The 12442-nt window shown below is 41.7% G+C and overlaps 1 protein-coding gene and 1 pseudogene across 2 annotated transcripts; one reads left to right on the top strand and one right to left on the bottom strand.

Annotated features, from left to right (window-relative positions):
* Nucleotides 1-5478: 5478 nt before the first annotated feature.
* LOC306645599 (trifunctional enzyme subunit beta, mitochondrial-like) lies at nucleotides 5479-7480 on the bottom strand (annotated as a pseudogene). The gene has a single exon. The product of its transcript is annotated as a trifunctional enzyme subunit beta, mitochondrial-like (transcript).
* A 520-nt stretch (nucleotides 7481-8000) lies between these two features.
* Nucleotides 8001-10676, top strand: LOC306644837 (forkhead box protein D4-like 1). Its single transcript, XM_079112115.1, has one exon. The coding sequence runs from the start codon at nucleotides 8800-8802 to the stop codon at nucleotides 10123-10125; it is 1326 nt and encodes a 441-aa protein (XP_078968241.1). The 5' UTR covers nucleotides 8001-8799; the 3' UTR covers nucleotides 10126-10676.
* The last annotated feature ends 1766 nt before the right edge of the window (nucleotides 10677-12442 follow it).

The following is a 12442-nucleotide window of genomic DNA, read 5'->3' as shown; positions in this document are numbered from 1 at the left end:
GTGACGGACAACTGCCTAATGAAAAAAATCAGCTGATTTTTGAGTCAGATGTGAGATTTAATTCTAGCTTTGTTGCTTCTTAGCTGTGTAATCTCTGGCAAAGTATTTACTCTGTTTGAGATTGGTTTATTTATCAAGTGGGTAATAATATCAGTCATTTAAGGATTATATAGATTTTTAATGCACCCAACACAGCTCTTGGCATGTAGCAGAGATCTTCTTCTTCCTAACAATTTAAATTTGTTTTTGTAAGTAATATTGTAACAATAATATTCTTTGGTAAGTAATAAGTGTCTAGATTGATCTGCTCTAGACCATGAAAAGGGCTTTATCATTAGTTGAAGGAGAAATTTCTGAAATAATAATAATATTGTTAATAATAATATTAATATTAATCTATAAGACTCATGATATCTGTTTTCTTTGAAGTGTACTAAATTAATCTTTAAATGTTTTTCATTCTATATATTACATAAGAATGTTTTTGTTTTAAAAATGCAAATATTACAGATGAAGTGAGTCTTCCCTGTCTTTCCTTCTTCATCTCTGTCACTTTTTAGGCCTAAACCAGTGTTCCATCCTTTTAGACATGTCTTTTCACTTACACCTTGTTTCCCAGAATGAAATAGTGGGATTTCCAGGAATCTCATCCAGTCTAAGCTGCTTCTTCAGGGAAATTAGACAATTGTCATAGATATCCTCAAGGATATTTCCATGACTGTGCTTTCAGATCTGTCTTATTCTTTAACTGCTGCATAGAAATTTGGAGTATAGCATAGAATACATGATACTTTTTTTTTTTTTTTTTTTTTAGGTGTATAGAGAGCTTCCAGTTTACCTCTGTATTAGTGCTGGTGTGGAAACAGCACACAACAGATAGAGGCCAAAATCTCACATTATTTACAGTCTTGTGAAGGGACATACATAAATGAGAAAACAGGAGGTATCCCTAAGCAGGCTGACATAAATAAAGATTAATTTAAATTGGTTGTGGAAGGTGGCCCTTAAATTGAGAATTGAATTAAAAGTAATCATTCATACAAAGTAGGGAAGGAGGCTTTACATAGAGGGAGTAAGTCATTTAGGTGGGCAAGAGTATAGTGTATTGGGACATGGGGGTGGAGGGCAAGTAGGGGTGGCAGGAGTATGGAAAGTAAGGATATGGAATGAAATTGGAGCTGTGAGCTACAGCTAGGTTTGTTGCTCCTTGTAAGACAGAGTAAACATTAGGGACTTTTTTTTTTTTTGATTATAGGTATTGAACCCAGAGGTGCTTAACCACTGAACTACATCCCCAGCTCTTTTTAATATTTTATTTAGAGACAGGGTCTCCTCGAGGTACTCAGGGCCTTTGTTAAGTTGCTGAGGCTGGTTGAACTCAACAGTCCTTCTGCCTCAGCCTTCAGAGCTGTGAGATTATAGGTGCATGCCATGGCACCTGGCTAGGATTATTCTTAATACACTGGTAAGTGACTTGAGTGTGATCTTTTTGCACACCTCTCTGTGAATGTTTCTCTAGAGTAGATATTTAAGTGTGAAATCATTAGCTTCTAGGATATGCACATTAAAAGTTTTAATAGCTGTTGATTCATTGACCTTCCAAAGGACCATACCTTTTGCCTTTTGCAGAGTGTATGATAATACACATTTTTCAAGACCTAATTAACACATTTTAACCTTTGTCCATCTGAATGGACTGGCATCTCATGGTTTATTTTATTTTATCCTGTATTGTATGTTGCATTTACTCCTTGAGGATATAGTCTTCATTATTTTTCCCAAAATGAAGTATTTTCCAATTATCAGCTGTAGTTTGATCTACTTTCAGGGCACTTGGGAACTTGATAAAGATATACTGTAGAGGTTTGTTAAAGCAGTAATAATAATGTAGACCTTTCTCTTTGCTATAGAAGATCTGCAGGATAGTATGATGATGATCATTATCACAGTTTAGACATGGTTCATCTAAAGCTTTATAGTTCACTGTGAGATACAGGATAAATTGCTACATCTCTCTGAGCCTCTGCGTCCTCCTACAGAAAATGGATATAACAAGGCAACTCTCTCTGGATTGTTCCAGGGATTCAAATTTAAAACACCCTGATTAGAGTCTCAACAAATGTGAATTCCCCTTTCTGTGGGACTTGGCATATGCAATTCAGGCTTCTGCAAATCTTAAATGTTTCTTTTGAAGATCTTTTCCAGTTAAAGAGGCAAGAAAATTGGTACTGAGTTTATGAGAGCTGTTGGAGGTATCAGCACAAGGTCTGAGGGTGGACCAGATGATTGAGAGATCAGCTTGGTAAAAACAGCCTTTCAGATTTCTGTGTCTCAGTGACTACCAATAATGTGTGAGTCAGAAAGATAGCTTTTTCATTTTATTAGACTCCTAAGCAGACTCGGCGGGGGAGGGGGATCTTTTTATCACCTTCCCTTCTTGCTACCTAGAATTATTTTCGTTTGTAGGTTTTGGTGGTTTACTTCAATTCAAATTATAGTATTTTGATTTAAAAAGTCGTCTTGGGGGATGTGGATATAGCTCAATGGTAGAGTGCCTGTCGTTTGCATGGCCCTGGGTTGGATTCCCAGCACCACATAAAAAAGCATCCTTTGGCATGGGAATGTAGCTCAGTGGTAGAACACTTGTTTAACTTGACCAAAGTTCTGGGTTCACTCCCCAGCATCAAATACATAAATAAATAAAATTCTAAAAATAAAGAGAAATTTAGTCTTCTTTTAGACTTGTGGGTAGAAATTAGGATAAACAAAAATATCTTTCTTTTAGAGCTCTTAATTCCTAGATTGTGAATGTTAAAAGCAATTATCAACAAAATAAAGCAAAAACCAATGATTTTTTTTTTAAATTAATGATTTACAATACTTTGGAACATTATGGACTTGGTTGCTGATTGAATAATTATTTCCCTTGGATTACTGGTAGGTGCGAAAACTATATTTTTAGATTTTCCCTCTTCCAGAAATGCCTTATATTAGTGGGGATGATATAGAAAGAAGCGAATTTTGCTTTTGACTATCTGACAACTCACCCTATTTGGATGAGAAATAAAGATATATTAGAATTATTTTCTCAGAATGAGTCATAATATTAGAATCAATTTTACCTTTTAACTCTGTGACAACCAAATTACCTTTAATTTTTATAGAGTGGAATGGAGAAAAACCAGACATCATCATCTTTCCTGAAGATTAGATTAGAAAGGTTTGTTTTTCAAACTAGAATGTTTGTTCTGGCAAAACAAAATTAAAACAAAACAATCACGGAACACTTGAGTGCCCAGTAAGTAGGCCCTAAGTTAGATGTTGCAGAAGCTACAAAGTAAAACTTGTTTCTTTTTTTTTTTCCTTTTAAATGGTACTGGGGATCTAGCCCAGGAATACTCTATACAGAGTGACATCCCCAGCCCTCTTCATTTTTATTTTGAGATAGGGTCTCACCAAGTAGTCCAGACTGACTCTAACTGTTGGCAGTCCTCGTGCCTCAGCCTCTTGAGTAGATGGGATTATAGGTGTGTACACTAAGACTTCATTCTTAAGGCAACACTATGAAATTGATGGAGTGGGACATTAGGAATTCCTTTTCTTTTTTTTTTTTTTTTTCCTTGTTCAGAGTGATGTGCCATTATTAACTTTTCCCAAAGCATACAATTATTTTCATTGCTATAGCTCTTTGTTTTAACATTTGATATTGGAGATGACTTTATTTACATATAATTGATATGCCATAAAATTGACACATTTAAAGTATAAATTTCATAGTTTTTAGTATACCCACAGTTAGATAACTATTACCAATATTTAATTCCAGAACATTTTCATCACCCCTAAAAGAAATTCTATAGTCTTTAGCAGTTACTTTCCATTGTCTCCTACCCCAGTCAACACAAATCTTTTTGGTTTTTAGATTTGCCTATTTAGCTTCCTTTCACTTAGCATGTTTTCAGGATTCATCTATGTTGTAATATGTGTCAGTACTTCATTTCTTTTTATTACTGAATAATATCCATTGTATGGATATATCATATTTAGTTTATCTAATCATCAGCTGATGGAAATTAAATTTCCATTTTTTGACTCTTAGATCTTTTTATTCTCCATGTTTAATTTTTTAAATTAATAGAATGGATTTTTAGAGGAAAGTTTTAGATTTACAGCAGATTGAGCAGGTAGTAGTTTCCCCCTATGCACACACTATCTTGCAATGTATGGTACATTTGTTACAATTAGTGCATTAATATTGACTTATTATTATTAGCTAAAGTTCACATTATTTTGTAACCCTGTTTTTTACCTTTTTTCTGTTTGAGAATCCCATCCAGGATAGTACATTACGTTTAGTAGTAATGCAACTCCTCTGGACTGATAATTTCTTAGACTTCCCTTGTTTTGATGAGCTTGACAGTTTTGAGGAATACTCATCAGGTATACAAGATGCTCTTCTATTGGACTTTGATGTTTTTCTTATGGTTAGACTAGGATTTGGGGAACAAAGACCAGAGTGCCATTTTCATCACATCATCTCATGGGTACGTACTATCAGCATGATCTAGACAATTGATGTTGGCTTTGATCACTTTGCTGAAGTTTTATTAAGTTTCTCCACTGGAAAGGGTTATTCTTTTCCCTCTTTCATACTGTAGCCTGAAAGTAAATAACAATTAGTGGAGAATTATGTTCTACCTCCTTATGGGCAGAGTATCTACGTAATTTATTTGGAATTCTTCTGCAAGGGAGATTTCTCTTTCCCCCATTTATTAATTTACACAATCATTTATTTTTATCAATATGGACACATGTATTTTATACGTTGTTATAATCCAGTACTGTTTTATTTTGTTGCTTAAATTGCCCCAGCTTTGGCTGCAGGGAACTCTTTTTCTAGTGCCCCTTTGACACACCCATCAATGTGGGATTTTGAGGAATACTTACATCCTTTCATTTGTAAATAACCCAAATCCCCATAGAAGTTGACTTTAGGAAAACTAACAATACTCCCTTTCCCAGGTAATCTGATTCTTTTGCTGATGGGGAAAAATGTACCTCTTTAGCAGAGGCTTGAGGGGAAAATCCTGTCCTGGCCCTCCAGAAGCTTAATTTATAAGATCACACAAATAGTCATTGGTAAATTTGGGATTCAGACACAAATTTGTTAGGCACAACCCTTCTGTTATTTGTCCTCCTTCAAGCTGCACCTAACCAGAGAGCCTTAGAGAGTAAAAACCTCAGCAATAAAGGGTAAGACAACAGACTTAAAAGGAAGATGTTGTCAAATTTTGTCTGGAAAGTACTAGCTACTCTAAATTACTTTTAATCCTGATAATATTTTGCCCTTGTAGTTATCATCTGATTTCTCTCTGAAAATTCACCAAAATTTTACAAACACTAATTGAAGATCTATTACATGAAATCAATGGCATAACACTAAGACATTCTTTTATGATATTTCTTTTTTTCCCCCCAATACTCTATACTTTATTGAGGCTGACCAACATGGTATTTATGTATCTCAACATTTACTTTAAAGGTGTTCAGTGATGTTTAGGTAGTGAACTATTTTTCATAATTAATTAATTTAGGCACATTGGTTTGTATTTTAGAGAAAATACTTATCTTTAGGACACAGATAGGAAGAAGTATAATTTGCAGATGTTGCGAAGATGATTCCAAATCTCAGCTAACCTCTTTTCCAAACTGCAACCACTCATTTAGTAATTCATGACAACAGAGATTTCAAAAAAAACTGTTTAAACATATTTGTGTGATATTGTGGTAACTTAGAAATCCCTGAAAGAACAGTAAGCTATTATTATTGAAAAACCTCAGAACACTGGCAAGGCTTAATTGCAAAGTATTTTAACAAGGCCACAGATGTTTCCCTAAGAGGAACTAGGAACTACAGGTATCGCTTAGTAATGCATTGAAATGGCATTGCCCAGTGCAAGTCTCCTCCTCAGCATCCATCACTTTGGATGAGCTTCCACTATCATAGCATGACCCTGACATCCAGCCACACAGGCAGCCACTAAGCCATACTTATGGCCTCCATCCTTCCGTAATCTGTTGGCAGCTGCCATGACCAACCAACAGCCAGTGGCTCCAAATGGGTGTCCCAGGGACAGTGATTCACCCCAGATATTAAACTTCCCCAAAGGAAGTAATCCAACCTTGGTTTTCCTGCCCATGCAGTTTTGTGCAAACCAATCAGAATCCATGTCTTTAAAATTGGCCAAAATCTGACCTGAGAAAGCTTCATAAAATTCAAAAACATCAATATCATTCATGGTTAATCCTGCCTTTTCCAGAGCTTTTGGTGTTGCATATGTTGGTCCCAGTAAAAGCTGATCTTTTGGATCCTAGGACACATACACAAAATCCCTTAAATATGCCTTTGGTTTATAACCCAAGGCCAGAGCTTTGTTCTCTGCCATAATCGGCATTGCAGAAGCTCCATCAGTCAGGAAAGAAGAATTTGCAGCTGTCACTGTGCCATAGGGCTTGAATGCAGGTTTCAGTTTGGCCATCTGCTCCAGTGAAGAAGGATGGATGCCATTGTCTTTGGTAACTGTCTCCTTTCCTGGTACTTTGAAGGGAATAACATCAGACAGGAGTCCTTCATCCTGTGCCTTCTTGGTGAGACTGTGAGAGCGCAGGGCAAATTCATCCTGTTCTAATGGAGAAACAGCAAAGGCAGCGCCAGTCGATCTGCAAGATGGTCCATGGTCTCACTGGTGGAGAACTCAGCCACTGCAGGGAGCTCAGGTGATAGGAAATTCAATCTGAATTTAGAGAGCAAAGACAGTCATTGGCCCATTGTCTTGGCTTTATTAAGATCGAGCATCATTTTCCTCATTTTCCTTGAATGATGAATAGGGATGTCAGACATTAACTCAACACCACCAGCCACGACCACATCATACTGGCCAGAAACAATCAGGCCAACAGCTGTGGTCATGACTTGGTTTGAAGAGATGCAAGCCATGGGGACAGTGTGACCAGGAGTCTTGTCAGAAAAGCCAGCTCCAAAGGCAACCTCTTTGGCCACATTGCTTTTTTCACTTCCTGAATAACTATACCAAAGATGATATAATCAATAACGTTTTTTGGGACACTGGTCTGTTGCAATAAACCCAAAAGTGCTGCTCTAGCCAAATCATGTGGCTTCAGGTCTTTATATGAAGTGCCTGACAGCAAAAATGGAATGTGAACACCATCCACCACCATGATATTCCTTGTATTAGGTTTGGCTAAGGTCTTTGATTTGGTCTGGGCAGCTGGAGCAGCTAATAGCTGGAGGAACAGCTCAGAGGTCTTACAGAAAATTTGAGGGCCCATTTTGATGTGCTGGGAAGGTTTTTTAAAGTGTAAGTCAAGATGGAAGTCATTTTGAAACCTTAGTGTGCTACCGTGTTGGATCCCACTCCAGCCAAGGTTCAGTCCTGAATGACAAGACCAAGGTGAGACCAAGGAATGGGTCCTCCTTTTATGCTATTCTATCAGATCCCACCTCAACTTTTTTCACAAGTAGGTGGGTGTTATGAATATGTGTGTGACTTAGTATTTTATCATAAGAACCCTATTTATATAGTAAAATGAAGCCAATCCAAAAGTCTTGTTAATTCCAAGGATCCCAGGTGAGTCAGTTAAATAGCTGTTATCATTCCCACTCCTGTTGAATTCCCACTCCTGTACAACAAATGCTTTGTGTTTTTGAAAAGCTAGAAGGACTGGAAGAAGGAGAGAAAGAGAATGACACTCATAGGGGGTGGTCTCTTTGTTCGCGGGACCACTTTAATGTTGTGAATCCAATTTAATTGATCATAACCATTAAAAAGAAAAAAATCAGGAATCATTGCAGCATAAGTATGTTGTTTTGAGAAACCCATTCTAGGCATGCTTATTTGTATGTGCAAGATATGGTATCAAACACATTTCTTACTGTGGCCAAATGTTCAAAGAAGTTAGAGAATCATTGCTAGGGGGCAGGGGAATCCTATTTAATCAATCTGCCTTCACCCTGAATTTCCACAATTTAGTGCTCTGATATTTCAGTCTTACTTTTGTATTTTTTTTGTCAGGAGAGCATTTTGGGAACTTGTGTGGAAGGTGGGAAGGACAATGAGAGACTTCTTGGACTAGGTCATATAGTCACTACTTAAAAATAATTCAGGCCACCATTCTGGATGAGGACTAAAATGGGTGATTAGCCATCTTAGAAACACCCCCCGCCCCAAAATCCTTTTACTGATACTTTAACATCACATACATTTTAGTGCCCCATCCCACTGCCAAATGCTGTTGTCTGCAGGAAGTTCTGAATGTCAAGGTAGCCAGAGATTGTCTGTCGCTGAGTACCATATTTTCTTCAGTTTTATTTGCGCAGCTTTAAAAGCGTATTCACACAAACCAGGCAACGCCAGGGCCAGTGGGCTAGTTAAACTCTAAAAGCCAACATATTCTTGATGGGGGGTGGCTGTAAGGAGGAGGGGACTGAGGGCTCTTCCCTTGTGTAATGTTTGCACAGCGGACCCTCTTCATTGGACTGCGTCAGGGGAAGTGGCACCGCTCTGAGGTAGGGAAAGGTTATAAAGAGGGGGTCCAGCACACAGCTTTAATAAAAGGCAAAGTGCATCTTTGCCGGATACGGTGTTGGAAAGAACAAACAAAATCGAAGCCTAAAAAGGTACTAGCGTTTCGACTTCTTGGAACACTCATCTTAGGCAATCCACTCCAAGCCAGGTGAGTAGCCGTCACCTTCCCTGCGTCTGCAATACCTGCTCTTCCATGAACTTACCAAGAACCAAGCGCAGTCGCTTCACACTTCAGCCCAGCCTCCGAAGGTCAGATGGAGAAGATGGTGAGATCGATGTCCTGGGAGAGGAGGAAGGTGAAGAGGAGGAGGAAGAGGAATACCAGGAGGCGGAGGGGAGCCAGATGCACCTAGAGCAGCCCAGGTCTCAGGGGGCGCGGCCCGCTGCGAGTTCACTTGCCAGAGAGCGCAACGAGGGCGGCTGTGGCCAGAGCGACTCTTCGGAGTTTGGCAGCAAGTTCAGGGCGCAGACGAGGTCCACGGCGACCTCTGGGGACGCCCCGCAGCCGACCAAGCCCCCCTACTCGTATATCGCGCTCATCACCATGGCCATCCTGCAGAGCCCGCACAAGCGCCTCACGCTCAGCGGTATCTGCGCCTTCATCAGCGGCCGCTTCCCCTACTACCGCCGCAAGTTTCCTGCATGGCAAAACAGCATTCGTCACAACCTCTCACTCAACGACTGCTTCGTCAAGATCCCCCGCGAGCCGGGCCACCCAGGTAAGGGTAACTACTGGAGCCTGGATCCCGCCTCCCAGGACATGTTCGACAACGGTAGCTTCCTTCGACGAAGGAAGCGTTTCAAGCGCCACCACCCGTCCCAGGGCGGTCACCTGCACCACCCTTTCCCACTGCCCGCGGCGCCCGCCAACCTGCATGGTCCCCACCCAGGCCTCCTGCTCGGGTCCCCGGTGCCGTCGCAGCCTGTCCCAGGGGCCTATCCCACCACCACACCAGGGAGCCGCCAGTGTGCGCTGCTGCACCCGCATCCACTACGCTACCTGCTGCTCTCAGCCCCATCCCATGCTGAAGTGCCCAGGAATGCGGAAGGCGCGGACTTGGCAATCCCTAGCACCCTCCGGTCGCTGCAGCCCTCGTTGGGCTCCCATCCTTGGGAGGAGGACAAGGGCCCGGTGTCGCGACCTGGAGGTGGGCGCACCTCCTTCAGCATTGAGAGTATTATGCAAGGGGTCAGCGGAGAGGGAAGAAGGGCAGCGCAGAGTGTTCCCCCGACCCCATGGAGCTACTGCCACCTGCTCCAGCACCCGTCGTGCCTGTTGCACCCCCAGGCCCCTTTGCTGAACGTGTCCGCCGCCGCTCGGACAATTTTGCAGCAACAGCAGCAGCCGCAGCAGCAGCAGGACTGTGCCAGCAGCTGCACTCCCAGCAAAGGCACGATGCTGGGCCGGCACTTGACAGCTGTAGCCGCGCTGCTAAGGTACCAGCCCGCAGCAGAGGGCTCTAGATCAGCTTCGCTGGCCGCCTCTTCCAGTGGAGAGGGGACTTCACCGGCCTTTTGATTGGTAAGGACATCCTGCCTTCTGGCCGTTCTCGCCAGGCACACCTGGAGCCAGTGTCACAGCCGGACCACCCGCTGCTCTGCTCCCTTGCCTCTAGCGGCTTAAGAGTGTGCATCTAAATCCCACAGCCTAGCAGTCACTAATTTCTATTCGTTGTAAATTACAAAGGAACAGTTGTATTCGGTTTTCTTAAAGATAACCTGAACGTTGTAAACTTCGGGGGAATCAAGTCTCGTCTTTTCTTTTTCTGCCTCCAGTTGCACAGTTTTTCCAGTTTGCACATTTTCTGAGGAACTGTGAACAAGAATGGGATACTTTCGCTATGGTGTTGAAAGAAAAACGAAGAAAGTAGTCTCCAATGTAAACCATGTTTCTCCTTCTTTGTTGCCTAAGAACTGCAAGTATGCTCAAGATTAGTGCAAAATGCTTATGCTCTCTGTGTCCTCCTGAAATCTATACCTAATACAATGGAATTTCAATTTCAGAACGTTTATGTCTTATGTTTGTTTGATGTGCCATATTCCATGGGGGGATGTTAAAATGAAGCCTAACTCTACAAATTAAATAAAATTATAAATCCGAACAGTACATCGTTTATATTCTACCAGTGTCTCATTATTTGCTTTCTAAATGGAACTTCTTTTAAAACTTATGTTCTTTCCCTGCAATTAAACAACTTGTTTTTAGGATTTGTATTCATTTATGAATATAAGAAACAACTGATGTTTAATATGGCTTTTAAATTTTTTGAATATTCAAGGTTGAAAACGTCTTGCCTTTAAAATAGGAGATTTGGTATTTTTGAACCCTCTAGAAGAAAAAAAATTGGAGGAAATGTAAATGTATTATCCATTTATTTTCCTTTTTTTTTTTTTTAAGACGTTGACTTTCTTAAGCTGGAGCATGCTTTGAGGTCAAATTCAAGGGAGTGGACATTTATGCAGGGAAAAAAGGATACACACGTACCAAACACTAAAATTTTCAAAGCTTTTTCTTAAAACAACAAAAGCTTCTGAAAAGATTTGCAACCATTGCTAGGCTTCGGGTGACTGAGTGGGGGAAGGGAGGAGGACAAGAACGTCCATCGACAAATACTGCCTGAAAAAAAAAGCTAATTTCTAGAGATAGGTCGTTTTGATCCCGTTCTGAGCAGGGTTCAAGTTTCATGAGAATTATATTCCACGGGTCTTTGAGGAAAGTCATTCTGTGAATGTTCACCCATCCACTCCCCAGCCCTAGTTATGAAATGAGAATTTCAGGAGGGAGGGAAGACGTGGACGCACATTTTTACAGTCATTTAACTGTCTGATTTTTAAACTTTGACTTCTCATGTACACTCCATTATTTGGATCTTTGACATGCCCTACCTGCCATACCCACTCTAAGTTCCTGCGCTTCACACAATGGTCTGGAAAGTCCCCAAGTCCCATGCTCGGTAGTTTCCAATTCTCTCCGTTTAGCACGAGCAGTCTTCTCCCGCACAGCAGGATCACTGTACGAAATAGATCCCTTTTAGCAAATCTGGCAGGTCTGGGGGAAGTCTGAGAATTTGTAAAAAACCAAGAGTAGAAGGGACTCATTTCATTCCATGTTGTCACCAGCTCATAGTTCAATTCCTCTTTGTCCCCAAGCCTACCTTTGTACCTGTATTCAGTTAACAAACCTACTCCCAGAGCCGGGAGCACCGGAACAGCGCCAGGAGGGCCGCCGGGTAACAAAGCGGATGATCGCCTGGTGCAGTGGGTAATATGAACCCGTCAAGAACGCCAGTTGCCGCCGAGGTCTTAGTGCTAGTCCGGCCTTGTGGAGGTGCTGCAGTCCCCGGGGCGCGGGCGGCCGGTCGGTGGCGAAAATGTGCAGAGGCAACGTCGCGCTTGGCTTGGTGACCAGACCTCGGCCAACCTCCTTCCGGCCGGAGCGCGCACAGCTGTAGGTCACAGTTCTGGATAGAACCTGGATAGGCCAGGTGCTTGAGGCTCTCAGGGGTGACTTATATCGTTGGGGGTAAAAACCACGTCGCTTTCGAGTTTTGCTAGGAGTCGAGGGTCGAAGAAGACCCTCGGACCCAACTTTTTGAGGACAGGCTGCTGGATGCGCTGGGAGCTGTTGAAGGAAAGGAGCCCAAGGGCGGGAGCGAAGATCAGGGGACTGGGCGGCACAGTGGCTGGGGAGAGGGCAGGAGGAAAATTTGGTGAAGGTACTCTTCCCACCCTGCTCACTCCCGTCCTGCCCGCTAGTAAGAGCACGATTATTATTAGTGGCTAACGGTCACCCCCTGCTCCTTGTCTGCCAGGCTCTGGTTTCCTTTAACAGTCCC

The sequence above is a fragment of the Sciurus vulgaris genome (genome assembly GCF_902686455.1).
Source record: "Sciurus vulgaris genome assembly, chromosome: 15".
In the NCBI taxonomy this organism is placed as follows: domain Eukaryota; kingdom Metazoa; phylum Chordata; class Mammalia; order Rodentia; family Sciuridae; genus Sciurus; species Sciurus vulgaris.
This window is presented reverse-complemented; position numbering and strand designations above follow the sequence as displayed.

Bases quoted from the DNA above. Each gene is read 5' to 3' on its own strand.
- LOC306644837 (XM_079112115.1), top strand. From the start codon at position 8,800: ATGAACTTACCAAGAACCAAGCGCAGTCGCTTCACACTTCAGCCCAGC.